This window comes from Conger conger, chromosome 19 (assembly GCF_963514075.1).
Source record: "Conger conger chromosome 19, fConCon1.1, whole genome shotgun sequence".
In the NCBI taxonomy this organism is placed as follows: Eukaryota; Metazoa; Chordata; class Actinopteri; order Anguilliformes; family Congridae; genus Conger; species Conger conger.
In genome coordinates, this window is record NC_083778.1 from 21,303,423 (window position 1) to 21,316,964 (window position 13,542).

Consider the following 13,542-nt stretch of genomic DNA (forward strand, 5'->3'; position numbering starts at 1 on the left):
ACACACTCATACCCACGGGCAATTTAGACTCTCCAATCAGCCTAACCTGCATGTCTTTGGACTGTGGGAGGAAACCCGGAGGAAACCCACGCAGACACGGGGAGAACATGCAAACTCCGCAGAGAGAGGCCCCGGCCGACGGGGATTGGAACCCAGGACCTCCTTGCTGTGAGGCGGGCAGGGCTTCAACGCAAGTCCATCCGCGTACATTGCGCTCCGTGAAAAGCGCGCCCTATAAAATAAGACCCCGTTTCGCAAACGACCCACTCGACCGGTCACACGTGATGGGGCGGCAAAAGCGCTGATGTCTGAATTTATGGATTATTACCGCGTTTCCCCCCGAGCCAGCGACACACATCGTTTGTATTTATATGTCGATGCTGGACTCCGAGATGTTTGTCACACAGGCCGTTTTTATTGCCTTTTTTTCCCCCCCTTATTCAGCCGGAACGCCGGCGTATCCATAACAGCGCTGACGGGGCGTCACTGGGAGCGCCATCGATCCGTCGGCCCCCCGGCGCCCGCCTCCACGCAGCCCACCGCTCCTCACACCTCGTCTGGTGGAGTTATTTTTTATTTTTTTTATTTTTTTTCCCCCGATCGATGCTTTGTTAGATGTTGCGTGCCGCGTTATTAAAAAGCAAATTCGACTGGCCCCGTTTCTTTCGCTGAGGGCGAGAGGGAGAAACGCTGGAAGGAAAACCAGCCCAGCGTGTGAGGGCATTAATGAGTGAACCGAACGCAGGGTGGGAGGGGCTGAGCGGTGGGGTTTCCCGGTTTGATTGAAGCGTTTCCACAGTGACCGAGAAGGGGCCTCCGCAGACCACGCTCACACACTCGCTGTAAAGACGCCAACGAGAGACGTGCAACAGACCTTATGGACGAACCCGATTCTACCTCTGAATGAGGATCGCAACGGCTATGCGGTAAGATGGGATCTGAAGTTGCTTGCGGGGGAACTTATCCCAACCGTCACCGGTGTAGATGGGTGACGGCTATTTAGCTCCAGAAAACGTTTCACCGGCAGCGAAGAGAGATGGATTTGATCTACGTCACTTAACCGGGAGAACGGCCACAGTAGATGGGGAGATCAGATCCAGGCCGTGAACCTGGGACAAACAGCCGTGTCTTGTGATCTTGCACGTGGCTTCTGCTCTGCCTCACCGCCTCACCGTCACCTCCAGAAAACACCTCCTCCTCCAGCGCAGTGTCCCTGCCGCTGCCCTGGGCCGGTGGGTTTCTGCAGGCCCTCACAGGAACATGGAGCTGGGCCTGCCAAAATAAAAACCTTCCCTGCCCGTATATCACGGACAGAGTGGAAATAAGTCCTCTACTGCTCCGTACTTCACATTGAAGCCAAGATGTAATCTTTCTATTGTCTGATGTTTACATTACATTACATTACATTAATGGCATTTGGCAGACGCTCTTATCCAGAGCGACTTACTGTTGATTAGACTAAGCAGGAGACAATCCTCCCCTGGAGCAATGCGGGGTTAAGGGCCTTGCTCAAGGGCCCAACGGCGGTGCGGATCTTATTGTGGCTACACCGGGATTAGAACCACCGACCTTGCGTGTCCCAGTCATGTACCCTACGCTACAGGTCGCCCCATTGTCACACTCTTAATTACATACACAAACCGTCAGAAACACAGTGCTGTTAGCCCTTTAGCGGAAAACAACAGTTCATTGTCAAAATTAAATAAACGAAAAAACCGAACGGTCTCATACCGGTCTTCCTAAGTCTCCCACAAAAGCGGTCAGCTCAGTAACCAACGGGCACGGACTTCCGTAAGGCACTCATCAAACGGGAACCTCCGCCTGGCAGGAAGGACAGCGGTCGACCGATTTGAACGATCCCGGAGCCGAGCAACTCACAACGCTGAACATTCAATTCAAAACATTCCTTTATTATAAATAAATCATTTGTAGAAAAATGAGCATGCGTCAACCCTTGCAATAACAGATTCACAATCCAGAGAAGACGGTCCAGAGAGCTGGCCCACGAGAGAGGAGCTCGTCTCGCTGTGCAGGCTGGACAAAGGTGGGACAGGAATGAAAAAATCTTCACGACCACAAAAATACTGACAGGAAGAATAACAACAAACATGGCTGACTCTGCAGTTTTTTTTTGTTTTTTTTTTCTCTGACACTCTGCCCTCCCCCAACACCCACCCATCCCCCCCCCCCCCCCAGCTTCCAAATGTTTCACGTCTGCCAGCTCGTACCGGCTACCGGACTCAGTTTTTTTTATTTATTGTTGTTGTTTGTTAGATGTGTAAAAAAGATTCCCTGTGGAACCGTGGCCTGGGAGAAGCGGCCTCAGGGCGGGATGCGCTGCCCTTGACCGGGCCTCTCTGCCGTTGGGCGTTGGCCGTTGGCGATGCCCGCTGGTCGTGGGGCGTTGGTCGCTGGCGATGCCCGCTGGTCGTGGGGCGTTGGTCGCTGGCGCGGAAAGGTAAAAGTTGCTCATGCAGCGCCCCCTGGTGGCCCTCTCTCCCAGCGCGCCTCAGTTGGCGTGATTGCTGTAGCTGATGTACGTCGTCTTGGCTGAGGAGGCTGCAGAGAGGAGAGCCGCGTTAGAGCACGTTAGAGCCTGGTCCCCCCCCCCCCCGCCTGGTACCCCCCCCTCACCGCCTGGTACCCCCCCCTCACCGCTTGGTACCCGCCCTCACCGCCTGGTACCCGCCCTCACCGCCTGGTCCCCCCCCTGCCTGGTACCCCCCCCCCCCCTCACCGCCTGGTACCCCCCCTCACCGCCTGGTACCCCCCCCCCTGCCTGGTACCCCCCCCCCCTGCCTGGTACCCCCCCTCACCGCCTGGTACCCCCCCTCACCGCCTGGTACCCCCCCTCACCACCTGGTACCCCCCCCCTGCCTGGTACCCCCCCCCCCCTGCCTGGTACCCCCCCTCACCGCCTGGTACCCCCCCTCACCACCTGGTACCCGCCCTCACCGCCTGGTCCCCCCGCCCCACCTGGTACCCCCCCTCACCGCCTGGAACCCCCCCCCCGCCGCCCAGCCCCCACCGCCCAGCCCCCCAGACCCCTTTCTCTCCTTGACCCGCCACTATATTTATCAGCAGAGAAAACCCCCGAAATGATCTTTTTTTTGTTTTCCTTGAAATTTGATGACAAAGTCATGAGTTGACAGGTTGTTTCTTCATTTTAAAAATTCAAGTGAGCTGCTTTATTTTAGGGGTTCAGTGAAGGTCATGTTTGAGACGAGGCGAGCATCCAGAATGTTCAGACTACACGGCGGTTAAAGGCCACAGAGCTGCAGACCAGCATATTCTCTTTTACGCTTCATTTTCCCCCACTTTTCATCACTATCTGCGGTCCCTGCTGGCAAATGTTGTATTTTGAAAGAAATAAACTCTTGCCTCCTGTCTAATCTTGGATGAACTTTTAACCCCAACAATTTCTTTTAAAATTCATGGCGATAGAGAAAATTTATTGCACAATAAATGCAAAACACAACTTGGAAAAACATTGGTGGAAACATATCAGACTTTTATCATTTGAAGAAAAAAAAAATCAAGTCAGTTGCAGCAAAAAAAAAACAAAAAAGAAATCTAAGAGAGCACAAGTCAGCAGAAATATAACGAGGACGTGAATTAAGATCGGCCGAAAAGTAAAGTTTTGAAAGCCCAAGTGCTGAAAGATAAAAATGCGCTTTGATGTCTGAAAGAAAGCAGCTGCATTTTGATACAAAAAGAAGATATTTCGCGTAATTACTGTGAACATTTATTTGTGCTGCAGTCCTGGTCGGGGTTTAGCAAGTAGCGGGGAATCGTAACGTATTCCGCCATCCTTCAAGCGAGAGTTTTAATCAATAGACTGGCCACTCGATTCCTGCTGACATGTCAAAGAGGGCCCACACTGTTCTCAAACGGTCATGTCCCCAGCTAACAACAGGTCTGGACAATAGCTACATCAGTGACTGCAGTAGACAGCAGCGTTGCATTGTGGGTATTGTAGGAGGTGTATATAGGGGTGTGTAAGGGATGTATATAGGGGGTGTATTAGGGGTATAGGAGTATAGGGGGTGTATATAGGGGAGTATATAGGGGGTGTATAAGGAGTGTATGAGTATAGAGGGTGTAGGTAGTGTATATAGGGGGTGTATAAGGGGTGTATATAGGGGGTGTATGAGTATAGAGGGTGTAGGTAGTGTATATAGGGGGTGTATAGGGGTATAGGAGTATAGGGGTGTATAAGGGGTGTATAGGGGGTGTATTAGGGGTATAGGAGTATAGGGGGTGTATATAGGGGGTGTATAGGGGTATAGCAGCGTGGGGGACACTCACGGTTGGTCTCCATGCTCTCGTACAGCTCGGTCTTGGCCTCCCCGTTGGGGCGGTCGCCGCCCTTGTGCGCGAGTTTTCCGGACATGGTGGCTGCCGTGACGATGGCCTTGAAGCTGCGCTTGCGTTTGGGCACGTTCTGCTCCGGGTGGAACAGGATGACGTACACCTTGGGCATGTAGAGCATGCCCAGGGACACCGACGCACTCAGGCTCAGCGACACCGTCAGGGTGGTGGTCTGGATGTACATCTGTGTGGGGAGCAGGTATTAAACATTAATCACCCGAGCGGAAGTGTTACTGCAGGTAAAGAAGGAAGATGCACACCCTACATTTAACAGGGGGCAAATATTTAAAATATTGCAACAAAGAAAGAAATGATCGCGATTAGGCCAACGTTTTGGCGAACTGACGAAGGCGCACTTCGGTCGTTCCCTTGGCACAATAATAATACTAACAGTTAGGAGCATACAGCTCAGTGGTTCAGTGTAAAAACACGTATTAACCACAAACTGGACCGTTACCAGCAGTGAGAGGGGTTGCCGGTTCGATCTTCTGCCTCTGTCAAAGTGTCCCTCAGCAAGACGCCTAAACCCCAACTGCTCCCGACAAGCTGGTTGGTGCATTTTACGGCAGCCTTTCATTACATTACATTTACATTATTGACATTTGTGCAGTTGACGAGACAAACGGGAGACGATCCTCCCCTGGAGCAGTGCAGAGTTAAGGGCCTTGCTCAAGGGCCCAACTGCTGTGCGGATCTTGATGTGGCCGCACCGGGGATCGAACCAGCGACCATGCGTGTCCCAGCCACGACGCTACAGGCCGCCCGTTCACTGCCGTGTGAGAGTGTGGGTGTGTGACTGTCAGGGCTTCGGCTGAAAAGCGCTCAATAAGCGCAGTCCATTGACCATTTAGTCCAATTACAGGAGAACAAACTCTGATATTTAACTCAATTTACCCAGCAGGCCCGAGCTAGCAGAGAAAGCTATGTCCTATCACACGCCTCCAAGTACCGCACCACCGGAGGCTGAAATACAGATAGATGTGACGAACAGTAATTATTATACTCCACCTCGAGCAAAAAAAACAGCAGCTCAGCAAAGCTCAGGACCGGTGCATCTGAGTGTGAGGAAGCCAGGGGAGATAATTATAGATTGTGCTTTCGCATTGAAAGCGATCCCGCTGTCCTGAGTAATAAGACCAAACGGAAACATCTCCGCCACCACAATCACCAGAAACACAGAACGGTCGTTTATTTTTCATGGCAAATTTACTTGTGGAACTCTGATGAAGGCCTAGTGCCGAAACGTCAGCACGTCTTGCCAATAAAGTGGTGACTCTTGTAAAGTAGCAGTGTTGCGCTTTTTCCTTACTTTTTCAAAAATGTACTTGTGGAAAAATTTTACCCTGCAGAGAAAATGATTTCAATGAGCAAAAAAAAAAAAAAAAAACGTCACAGAGAATTGTCTCCTGAAATATTTTATCTTACCGATTTTGAGAAGTGGCCACCGCACCAAGACTTCTCCTGGGAAGTGACAGACAAAGCTGCCCTGTCCTGCCATGGTAGTCTGCTGAAGCTGAGCAGCTCTGGGCTGGGTTAGGACTCAGGACAATGAATGAATGAATCAAATAAACCCCCATGCCCTGCATTCAGCTCCTCCACCACGCGTGTCATAGTGACATATTGTCGCCAAACGCATTACTCTATTTACCGTATAGCACCATAACTGAACAAACACCGATTGCAGATACATTTTCCTGTGAGGGAAAAAATAAATGACTTTGTATTTTTTTTTTACCGTTGACTTTACGTTGAAAACGGGTCTGAATGACCCAGACTGGAGCCACCTGCAGTGGTGCTAGAGAGAGCCGTCTCTCAGCGTGACCAGAGAACGAGCTTCAGAAACAGAGCCTGGGTCGGGGCCTGTGGGGTTGGGGCCTGTGGGGTCGGGCCCTGTGGGGTCGGGGTTGGGGCCTGTGGGGTCGGGGCCTGTGGGGTTGGGCCCTGTGGGGTTGGGCCCTGTGGGGTTGGGCCCTGTGGGGTTGGGCCCTGTGGGGTTGGGCCCTGTGGGGTCGGGGCCCTGTGGGGTCGGGGCCTGTGGGGTTGGGGTTGGGCCCTGTGGGGTCGGGGCCCTGTGGGGTCGGGGCCTGTGGGGTCGGGGCCCTGTGGGGTCGGGCCCTGTGGGGTTGGGCCCTGTGGGGTTGGGCCCTGTGGGGTCGGGGCCCTGTGGGGTCGGGGCCTGTGGGGTTGGGCCCTGTGGGGTCGGGGCCCTGTGGGGTCGGGGCCTGTGGGGTTGGGGCCTGTGGGGTCGGGGCCCTGTGGGGTCGGGGCCTGTGGGGTTGGGCCTGTGGGGTCGGGGCCCTGTGGGGTCGGGGCCTGTGGGGTCGGGGCCCTGTGGGGTTGGGCCCTGTGGGGTCGGGGCCTGTGGGGTTGGGGCCTGTGGGGTTGGGCCCTGTGGGGTCGGGGTCGGGGCCTGTGGGGTCGGGGCCCTGTGGGGTCGGGGCCTGTGGGGTTGGGCCCTGTGGGGTTGGGGCCTGTGGGGTCGGGGCCCTGTGGGGTCGGGGCCTGTGGGGTTGGGCCCTGTGGGGTCGGGGCCCTGTGGGGTCGGGGCCTGTGGGGTTGGGGCCTGTGGGGTCGGGGCCCTGTGGGGTCGGGGCCTGTGGGGTTGGGCCTGTGGGGTCGGGGCCCTGTGGGGTCGGGGCCTGTGGGGTCGGGGCCCTGTGGGGTTGGGCCCTGTGGGGTTGGGCCCTGTGGGGTCGGGGCCTGTGGGGTTGGGGCCTGTGGGGTTGGGCCCTGTGGGGTCGGGGTCGGGGCCTGTGGGGTCGGGGCCCTGTGGGGTCGGGGCCTGTGGGGTCGGGGCCTGTAGGGTCGGGGCCTGTGGGGGACAGACAAAGCTGCCCTGTCCTGCCATGGTAGTCTGCTGAAGCTGAGCAGCTCTGGGCTGGGTTAGGACTCAGGACAATGAATGAATGAATCAAATAAACCCCCATGCCCTGCATTCAGCTCCTCCACCACGCGTGTCATAGTGACATATTGTCGCCAAACGCATTACTCTATTTACCGTATAGCACCATAACTGAACAAACACCGATTGCAGATACATTTTCCTGTGAGGGAAAAAATAAATGACTTTGTATTTTTTTTTTACCGTTGACTTTACGTTGAAAACGGGTCTGAATGACCCAGACTGGAGCCACCTGCAGTGGTGCTAGAGAGAGCCGTCTCTCAGCGTGACCAGAGAACGAGCTTCAGAAACAGAGCCTGGGTCGGGGCCTGTGGGGTTGGGGCCTGTGGGGTCGGGCCCTGTGGGGTCGGGGTTGGGGCCTGTGGGGTCGGGGCCTGTGGGGTTGGGCCCTGTGGGGTTGGGCCCTGTGGGGTTGGGCCCTGTGGGGTTGGGCCCTGTGGGGTTGGGCCCTGTGGGGTCGGGGCCCTGTGGGGTCGGGGCCTGTGGGGTTGGGGTTGGGCCCTGTGGGGTCGGGGCCCTGTGGGGTCGGGGCCTGTGGGGTTGGGCCTGTGGGGTCGGGGCCCTGTGGGGTCGGGGCCTGTGGGGTCGGGGCCCTGTGGGGTTGGGCCCTGTGGGGTTGGGCCCTGTGGGGTCGGGGCCTGTGGGGTTGGGGCCTGTGGGGTTGGGCCCTGTGGGGTCGGGGTCGGGGCCTGTGGGGTTGGGCCCTGTGGGGTCGGGGTCGGGGCCTGTGGGGTCGGGGCCCTGTGGGGTCGGGGCCTGTGGGGTCGGGGCCTGTAGGGTCGGGGCCTGTGGGGTTGGGGCCTGTAGGGTCGGGGCCTGTGGGGTTGGGGCCTGTGGGGTTGGGCCCTGTGGGGTCGGGGTCGGGGCCTGTGGGGTTGGGCCCTGTGGGGTCGGGGTCGGGGCCTGTGGGGTTGGGCCCTGTGGGGTCGGGGTCGGGGCCTGTGGGGTCGGGGCCTGTGGGGTCGGGGCCCTGTGGGGTCGGGGCCTGTGGGGTCGGGGCCTGTGGGGTTGGGGCCTGTGGGGTTGGGCCCTGTGGGGTCGGGGCCCTGTGGGGTCGGGGCCTGTGGGGTTGGGCCCTGTGGGGTTGGGCCTGTGGGGTTGGGCCCTGTGGGGTCGGGGTCGGGGCCTGTGGGGTCGGGGCCTGTGGGGTCGGGGCCCTGTGGGGTCGGGGCCTGTGGGGTTGGGCCCTGTGGGGTTGGGGCCTGTGGGGTCGGGGCCTGTGGGGTCGGGGCCTGTGGGGTCGGGGCCTGTGGGGTCGGGGCCTGTAGGGTCGGGGCCTGTGGGGTCGGGGCCTGTGGGGTTGGGGCCTGTGGGGTTGGGGCCTGTGGGGTTGGGGCCTGTGGGGTTGGGGCCTGTGGGGTCGGGGCCTGTGGGGTCGGGGCCTGTGGGGTTGGGGCCTGTGGGGTTGGGGCCTGTGGGGTTGGGGCCTGTGGGGTCGGGGCCTGTGGGGTTGGGGCCTGTGGGGTCGGGGCCCTGTGGGGTCGGGCCCTGTGGGGTTGGGCCCTGTGGGGTTGGGCCCTGTGGGGTCGGGGCCCTGTGGGGTCGGGCCCTGTGGGGTTGGGCCCTGTGGGGTTGGGCCCTGTGGGGTCGGGCCCTGTGGGGTTGGGCCCTGTGGGGTCGGGGCCTGTGGGGTTGGGGCCTGTGGGGTCGGGGCCTGTGGGGTTGGGGCCTGTGGGGTCGGGGTTGGGCCCTGTGGGGTCGGGGCCCTGTGGGGTCGGGGCCCTGTGGGGTTGGGCCCTGTGGGGTTGGGCCCTGTGGGGTCGGGCCCTGTGGGGTTGGGCCCTGTGGGGTCGGGGCCTGTGGGGTTGGGGCCTGTGGGGTTGGGCCCTGTGGGGTCGGGGCCCTGTGGGGTCGGGGCCTCTCAGGCCGGACTCACCCTCTCTGCGGACTGCGCGGTGCCGAAGAAGATGGGGATGAAGGCCAGCCAGACGATGCAGGTGGTGTACATGGTGAAGCCGATGGGCTTGGCCTCGTTGAAGGTCTCGGGCACGCCGCGCGTCTTGATGGCGTACACGGTGCACGTGACCATCAGCAGGATGCTGTAGCCCAGCGAGCAGATGAGTGACAGGTCGGAGATGTCGCACTTGAGCACGCCGCGCGCCGCGGCCGGGTCCTGGGACCGCTGCTCGCTGAAGTCCACCACGGGGTGGGGCGGGTCCAGCGCGAACCACACCAGCACGCCCAGCAGCTGCACGGAGATCAGGCTGGAGGTGATGGCCAGCTGCGAGGCGGGGCTGATGAAGCGGGGCGCGGCCACGGAGCGCTGGCCCTGCCGGAAGATGCGGTGGATGCGGTTGGTCTTGGTGAAGAGCGCGGCGTAGCTGAAGCACATGCCCAGGCCCAGGAGCACGCGGCGGAGGGAGCACACGGCCACGCCCGGGGCGGCGATCATGGGGAAGGTGGCGGCGTAGCACAGGAAGATGCCCGTCAGCAGCACGTAGCTCAGCTCGCGGCCCGAGGCGCGCACGATGGGCGTGTCGTTGTGCCGCACGAACGCCGCCACGGCCACCGAGGTGGCCAGGATGCCCAGCGCGGAGAGGAAGACGGGCAGGGCGGCCCAGGGCGAGTGCCACTGCAGCCGGACGATGGGGATGGGCTGGCAGCCGGTGCGGTTGGGCGAGGGCCGCTGCTCGTAGGGGCACAGCTCGCAGCTCTGCTCGCCCGCCTGGTAGTGGTAGCCCTCGCAGCGCTCGCAGTGCCAGCAGCAGGGCACGCCCTTCACCCGCTTCTTACGCTCCCCCGGTCCGCACGGCACGCTGCACACGGAGCCCGGGGCCCGGGGCCCCACGCCCGCCCAGCGCATGGCCCTCAGCTGTGTGTGCACATTATATTATACACACACACATTATTACACACACACACACACACACATTATTACACACACACACATTATTACTCTCACACACACACACACATTATTACACACACACACACACACACACACATTATATTATACACACACACACACACACACATTATATTATACACACACACACACACACACACATTATTATATACACACACACACACACACACACACACACATTATATTATACACACACACACATTATTATATATACACACACACACACACATTATATTATACACACACACACACACACATTATTATATATACACACACACACACATTATATTATACACACACACACACATTATATTATACACACACACACACACACATTATATTATACACACACACACACACACATTATATTATACACACACACACACACACACATTATATTATACACACACACACACACACACATTATTACACACACACACATTATTATATATACACACACACACACACACACACACACACATTATTACACACACACACACACACACACACACACACAGACATTATATTATACACACACACACACACACACACACATTATTACCCACACACACACACATTATTACTCACACACACACACACACATATTATTACTCACACACACACATTATTACTCTCACACACACACACACACACACACGCACACATATTATTACTCACACACACACACACACACACACACACATTATAACACACACACACACACACATTATTACACACACACACACATTATTATACACACATTATTATACACACACACACATTATTATACACACACACACGCACACGCATACACACACATTATTATATATACACACACACATTATTATCAACACACACATTATCAACACAGACCCCTACACACACACACACACACACACACACACATTATTATCAACACACACACGTACATGAATGACAACTCTGCAAAAGGAAACATGCTGGAGGGAAGATAATCTATTCAATGTGAAGTTCTGCACATTCTCTCCAAAGCAAATTCAATGTGTGTATGACATTTATTTAGAGTGCTAGCGCTTGGCTTTTGGTCAACGATGAAGGAAAATGTGTGGAACTTCTTCTTTTTGAACGTATGCAAAGATGCAAAAACAAAAAAAACGAAAACGAGCATCGATGATTAAGCCTCGTCTGAATTGTTTGTGAACATTTTTCAGCGGAGTGCCGTGGTTTCGCCGTTGTGTGGGTAAAACGGTGTCATGCAGATGTCACATTACTCTCCGTTATTCTCCGCCGTTAAGCGACAGCGCGGTTTGAATTATTTAAAAATGCAATAACAGCGGCGCCGAGAAACAAACAGTAAAAGACAGCCCGTCTCCCCGAAAAGGCGCTTGGCGGCAGCGGGGAAACGACACGCGGCACTGCTTACAGGAACACAGGCTCCGTGATCCTGCAAAATGGAGGACGTTCTCGTTAGCGTTCTGGTTCCCTCGGCTCTCAGCGTTGGACCCAAACAGGAGACGTTATCATGGCAAGCATTCGTGGAACCTACTCCACTGCGTGTTCAATATTTAGAGCCGTTGTGTTGAATAGCACCGTGCGGGACTACTTTCCCTGCGTCTGTCAGGTTGGCATTGAAATGCAAAGGTCGTTCGTATACAGTACAGATACGTTAGCACTGTTCTCTCCCCGACTCTGCAGGGCATTCATCTCTGCGGTGAAAATAATGTCATTTTGTGTCGGCAGATGAAGTCAGTTGCGTATTAATTCAGTAATTGCTGACGATGTCTCTAAATGGGGGTGGGATTTGTTATGGAATGAAAAATCGCAAAATTACCATGTGTGCAACATGACAATGAGAAACATCCCCCAGCAGAAAAGGGCAAAGTCATTCGTTTAAATTAAAGCGCTAAATTATATCATAAAAAACGAATTCACACGCAGGACATGTTGTGAACGCATAATGAAGGTACAGCCATGGTCAACAGAAGTTTGTGGAGACACAAGCTTACACAGGACTTGTTATGTGGGGACACACGCTCACAGGACTTGTGATGAACACACACGCTTTCTCTCACGTTTAAGTGCAGCTGGTTGGTCCAGCGGCCGATGGCCTTGTACTCCGGTGCTGACCCGTTTCTGATCTGGTACTGGAAGATGTCATACCGGCCCGGGGCGTCGCCGTTCTCGTTGAACACCACGGGCGTCCCGGCACTTCCTGTGAAACAGGAAACACGGAGGTGTTGTGACCAAGGTGCCGCGTGGCCGGGATGGTTTGGGGTTGTGGGGTAACAGGGGCTGTTGCTGGGGTAACAGGGGCTGTTGCTGGGGTAACAGGGGCTGTTGTTGGGGTAACAGGGGCTGTTGTTGGGGTAACAGGGGCTGTTGCTGGGGTAACAGGGGCTGTTGCTGGGGTGACAGGGGTTGTTGTTGGGGTAACAGGGCTTGTTGTTGGGGTAACAGGGGCTGTTGTTGGGGTAACAGGGGCTGTTGCTGGGGTGACAGGGGCTGTTGCTGGGGTGACAGGGGCTGTTGCTGGGGTGACAGGGGCTGTTGCTGGGGTGACAGGGGTTGTTGTTGGGGTAACAGGGGCTGTTGCTGGGGTAACAGGGGCTGTTGCTGGGGTGACAGGGGTTGTTGTTGGGGTAACAGGGGTTGTTGTTGGGGTAACAGGGGCTGTTGTTGGGGTAACGGGGGCAGTTGTTGCTCCTCAGAATGCAGCAGGGCTTCAGTCACGCTCATTCCCGCTGATGCAGCACTCTGGAGGAGCCTGGGGCCCCGTCTCTGCTCGTTTGAACAGTCGCCCCAGAGCGCAGGGAAGGAGCCGGCCCCCACAGGGCCCCGGGGCCCCAGGGCTCCACCCCCCGCTGCCCTCCAGAGGTCAGGAGACAGGATCTATAGGTCCCGGGTTTGATCTGCCCGAGTGTTTGAACCCTCGCCCCAAAGATCCCAAAGATCCCAAAGACAGATGCATTCCCAGTCAGCTGAGGGTGAAGGCCCCCCCGTAGCCGAGGGCAACAATATTACTCTGAATTTAGTGGGGCAGTGTCACCAGGGTGTTGCCACGGTAACCTGTGACGAGCCTTCGCTTTACCACACTAGCGAGCTGCACCCGCGACACATACTGAACACTGATCCTGAACGCTGATCCTGAACGCTGATCCTGGACGCTGATCCTGAACGCTGATCCTGAGCGCTGATACTGAACACTGATCCTGAACACTGATACTGAACACTGATCCGGAACACTGATACTGAGCACTGATACTGAACACTGATCCTGAACCCTGATCCTGAACACTGGTCCTGAACACTGGTCCTGAACACTGATCCTGAACACTGATACTGAACCCTGATACTGAGCACTGATCCTGAACCCTGATCCTGAACCCTGATACTGAACCCTGATCCTGAACCCTGATCCTGAACC

At 56.5% G+C, this 13,542-nt stretch overlaps 1 protein-coding gene across 4 annotated transcripts in view; it reads right to left on the reverse strand.

Moving 5' to 3' along the window:
• Nucleotides 1-2,233: 2,233 nt before the first annotated feature.
• Nucleotides 2,234-13,542, reverse strand: part of LOC133118818 (metabotropic glutamate receptor 8-like) — a 110,945-nt gene continuing 99,636 nt past the window's right edge. For all 4 annotated transcript variants that reach the window (XM_061229078.1, XM_061229077.1, XM_061229076.1 and 1 more), the window contains 4 exons: nucleotides 12,191-12,330; nucleotides 9,150-10,085; nucleotides 4,309-4,555; nucleotides 2,234-2,559 (listed from right to left, as the gene is read on the reverse strand). In XM_061229078.1, coding sequence (XP_061085062.1) covers nucleotides 2,510-2,559; nucleotides 4,309-4,555; nucleotides 9,150-10,085; nucleotides 12,191-12,330 — 1,373 coding nt within the window. In that variant the 3' untranslated portion in view covers nucleotides 2,234-2,509. The remainder of the gene's footprint in view (nucleotides 2,560-4,308; nucleotides 4,556-9,149; nucleotides 10,086-12,190; nucleotides 12,331-13,542) is intronic.